The 4302-nt window shown below is 37.4% G+C and overlaps 1 protein-coding gene across 4 annotated transcripts in view; it reads right to left on the reverse strand.

Annotated features, from left to right (window-relative positions):
• The window catches only part of RPS24 (ribosomal protein S24), a 5282-nt gene extending 1253 nt beyond the window's left edge, over window positions 1-4029 (reverse strand). The window contains exons 1-5 of one of the 4 annotated variants that reach the window (XM_010289960.1): window positions 3963-4024; window positions 3396-3605; window positions 2817-2927; window positions 2691-2693; window positions 1934-1951 (exon numbers count right to left, since the gene is read on the reverse strand). In XM_010289960.1, the coding sequence (XP_010288262.1) occupies window positions 1946-1951; window positions 2691-2693; window positions 2817-2927; window positions 3396-3605; window positions 3963-3995 (363 nt within the window). In that variant the 5' untranslated portion in view covers window positions 3996-4024 and the 3' untranslated portion in view covers window positions 1934-1945. Of the gene's footprint in view, window positions 1-1933; window positions 1952-2690; window positions 2694-2816; window positions 2928-3395; window positions 3606-3962 lie in introns of all 4 variants that reach the window. The other 3 variants (XM_010289961.1, XM_010289963.1, XM_010289964.1) reach the window with 3 other exon arrangements.
• Window positions 4030-4302: the final 273 nt, after the last annotated feature.

Consider the following 4302-nt stretch of genomic DNA (forward strand, 5'->3'; position numbering starts at 1 on the left):
GCTATTTACATCTTAATACTCAGAATGCAATTGCATGTTCGATTATACCTACAAGCCCCAATGGTTTAAAGTGCCTATCCATCCACACTTCTGTTTGAAAAGGTTTTTTAAAAAAACATGCTTGAATGACTCACATATTGGCTGTCACAACTACAGTTGTGACATTAAAAGCTAGAGTAGGATTTTTTTTTTTTTGCATTTGCTCTGGATGCAAACACTAGATGAGGGGCATGCAAATCTACTTGTTGCAAACTTTTATGCAAGCTCAGCTCACTACAGAGCTACAGAATATATTAAATAACATAAACTACTTTAAAATACTTCTCTCACAACTGGCAGGGCAGAGTGGGAATTCTGAAGGAGGGAGAAGCAAACGTAAGCACCAAAAAGCTTTTGAGTCAGTTATCAGAACAGCTGATGTCCAACTGAAAAGTTCAAGAAAAACTATTCAAGTATGTTTAACCATTTCGCTAGCTTTCATGACTACATTGTACATAAATAACTCTTACAACAATAGAGACTTGCCTGAAGATGTCTCAGAATCAAGTGCCTACACATTTCTGAGATAAAGTTCTCACAGATTGTGTAGGTGGAGTCCAAAACATATTCCAGGACTCCTATTAAAAATTCCTCCACATGGCTGTGATAAAGGATGTTGAACCATTCCATACCATGCATTTTTCAAGACAAAGCTTTAGGAACACAGGTGTATTTCACAAGCTTTCTTCTGTGATGCAGCACAGAATTCTTCTCAACCAAGTTTTCCAGAAAGCATGTAAACTAATTTATCTTTAGTTCAAGTCTAATGCAAGGACACAAAGATTAACAAAGCTAGTGAACAAATACGATCTAACCCATGCATACTTATCAACTAAAATGTCATTTGACAAGACATTAACAAAACCTCTCATCTAAAACATAGTTCACCTACTATTGAGATTGCATGCTAGTTTGTGAAGCACTTGATATAGAAGTCACATGTGCTATGTAGTTATCACAGCATATTATCCTGGTCTTGATTTCTGAAGTAGTTATATGCTTCAAGAGGATTTCTATGAACAGGACAGCTTTAGTAATTCAAGTGACAGTCATTTAACCATTTTGTATTAACCCTCAAAACAGCCATCTTCAAGTGTAAAATTCTTGAAGGGAAGAAGTTCATCCATACTACTGGTGTCAATACAACACTGAAGGACTCCCTTGCCATTCGTAAGAGGGTGTATGTTACTGTTACTAATATACTAAATGCCAATTTGTGCTATTATACTGCAAACAGCTGTAGAACTTCATTAAGACAGCATTAATGCAGAAAGGAAAGGGGCTCCAAGCCTTATGTAGTAGTTTGCAGCACCACTGGTTTATATCCATCCAATGATACCAAAAGCTTCATTTATAGAATAAGTAGAGAAAGTAATTTCATTGAACAATTATTGTGGTTTGGGTCTTAACTTGGAATACTGCTGGGCAATAGTTAAATACGGGTTAATGTTGACAGCTGTGTCATGTCCAACCATCTCAAATGCAGAAAGCTGTGATGTGACTTAGTTTTCATAAAGACACACAACTACTTTCACACAACGGTCAAGTTACACATGCAATTGCACTGTACTACTTTGAATCAGAACCTGAGGTGTTTTGAACCAATGCCTCAGATCAACAGCATTGAGTTGCTTTGATTTCTTCTCATCTGGAATTCCTCATTTTCATGTTGCTTCACTAGTTTCAAAAACACCTGTTCTATGTTAGCCGAATTGTATTTTTAAGTCACACAGAATAAAGTTCATTATGTAATTATCGGAACCCTTAAAGGACAGAAGCAAGTTTAAAACAAACATGCAAGCATGCAAGGCAGTACAGTGCTTCAATTAGAAGGATGGACATGTGTTTCTGTGATTTACAATTCATTCACCACATCCATGCTCATTTTCAGTACCTGCTAGATACTTCATTTCTGACGGAGAATTCCAAGAAAGTAGAAAAAAGTATAAGTGAAGATTATGAAAGTTTGAGATGTCAAAGCACTTTAGCAGGTGCAGAGCTAAGTTTCAAATACCATCGCCCTATCTCCCCTTGTTAAAACACGTTAAAAACCCACTTAGCTGCATAGCTTACTCAGTATTTTTCAGAAGACAAAAAGCTGCTAAGGAAGATGACTGTCTTCACATCCAGGCTATTCCTCCGATTTGGTGGGTTTTTTGCTTAATGACAGAGGAACTCTGTCTCCCTCCAAGCTGCACACCTGACAAGCTTGTATCGAGTTCCAGTATAAGCAGCTCCCACCCAGGCGAAAAACTACCTTGGGAATCAGCCACTTAAGAGCAGGATAAAGTTTTTCTACCCTATTTTTATTTACACTCTGTCCTCACTGTCTACACCACCACACACCTTTAACAAAATCTCCTCTATAAGTAACACCATAAATAACAGTAACTTGGTGGAGTAAGCATTAGATATTCAGGTAGTCTGAGTAACAAGTGTTAAGACTATCTAATCTGTATATTGCTAAGCTGAGTTATGAGGTTAGAGCAATATTGTTAGATTTACAAAAGTTTAACTTCAGTTCAAGTGACATGTAGGAAATAATCATCTAAGAAGCACTCTTTCATGTTCTATAAACTAAGCCTGCAGCAGTGAGGAGCAAAACTAAGCTACTGAGCTGGTAAGAAGCTATACAACACCACACAGATTACCTTCTGTTAATCCAGTAGAACAGGTGAAAGAAATGGAAGAAAAACAATGTTATTCTGTTGAAGAATTTCTAATCAACATTTCAAAGGCAACATGCTCACTCTGACTTACAGATATTCTCATCCTACCTTCTTGCCGGCACCAACATTTGCCTTGGCTGTGCCCCTGACTTTCTTCATTCTGTTCTTACGCTCCTTTCGCTGCTTCCTAGAAGTCTTCTTTTTTTCATACAAGCCATGCTATTAAAAAAAACAGTTGAAGTAGCTTTTATCTTTGTTTCAATGATAGTAACATTTGAATTTAAGTTTAACTATTTCTGGACTCTTCAAATACTGTTTAAGTTTGTAATATTAGCTAAATAGAGCTAAGTAGAGACAATTTCACTAGTTATAAACGATTCAACACAGAAATACAAGCAGTGAAGTAACGTATGTATCAGTCTCATCTCTTATGGTTCTTCAAGACCCTTAACAGTAGTTACCTATTACTGCTAAATATCATCGGTAACATCAATTTTGCCTTCACAGTTCCCCCATAATAAACAATAAAAACTTATCCTATTCTGCAAATGCACAAACTAGCCTATACTATTTGAAGACCTCTTACATTACTCTGAGTACACCAACAGTATTTTCACAAAATTTTAGCCTTTACTAAATGCTTCAAGTCCATCCTAACTGTTTTCAAGTTAACAGAAAACAACCTACCCTGGCAAGCCTGTGCTTCGGTTCGTTTTTCTTTGCATAGTCCAGAGAATCATAGATCATGCCAAAACCTGTTGTTTTGCCACCACCAAAGTGAGTTCTGAAGCCGAAGACAAAAATTACATCAGGGGTTGTCTTGTACATTTTTGCCAGCTTTTCCCTGATTTCTGTCTTGGGGACTGTGGCCTTGCCAGGATGAAGAACATCAATCACCTAGAAAGGAATTTTCACAAGTCGTATAAAATCAAGAGAAGGTCAATATCCAGTAAAACGGCTGGATGCTACAGTCCCACCATGAGCTTAACACTTAAACCAACCCACCTTAACAGCAGAAAGTATTACTGGATTGATACAAAAGTATACTTAAGTTTCTTGCTTTAAAAGACAAAACAGCTCCATACCTCACCATCAAGACTAACCTTCAGCATGCATCAACACATTTAAAACTATAAGCTCTTACACTAAGAGCTCTGGAAGTTTTAAGGGCCCCTGACTTATAGCAGCTAAAGAACACCTGTAACCCAGAACCAACATACAAATAATTGAAAGCAGTTTTCTGTACTCTCTTACCATCTGCTTGCGCTGAAGCAGTCTGTTTGTCATGAACTTCCTGGTTCTGATGGTCACTGTGTCATTCTGAAGGAGAAGATACAAAGCAGTAAGACAAAACAATAATGACATATACAATTTAAACTTAAAAAAAAAATATATAAATAACATACAGTACAGCAACAGTCAGTAGTCTCTCAGATACTGACAGTGAGCTCATAACTTAAGGGGACTGGTCTTGGGCTACAGAGAACACCCCTGGAAACTACACTTTGCTATGTACTTTGGAGCGCGCATCAAGCAATGACAGACTCATCCCCAGTTTCCAAACAACACAGCAATACACACACCTCCACCATTC

This window comes from Phaethon lepturus, unplaced genomic scaffold (assembly GCF_000687285.1).
Source record: "Phaethon lepturus isolate BGI_N335 unplaced genomic scaffold, ASM68728v1 scaffold16506, whole genome shotgun sequence".
Taxonomy (NCBI): Eukaryota; Metazoa; Chordata; class Aves; order Phaethontiformes; family Phaethontidae; genus Phaethon; species Phaethon lepturus.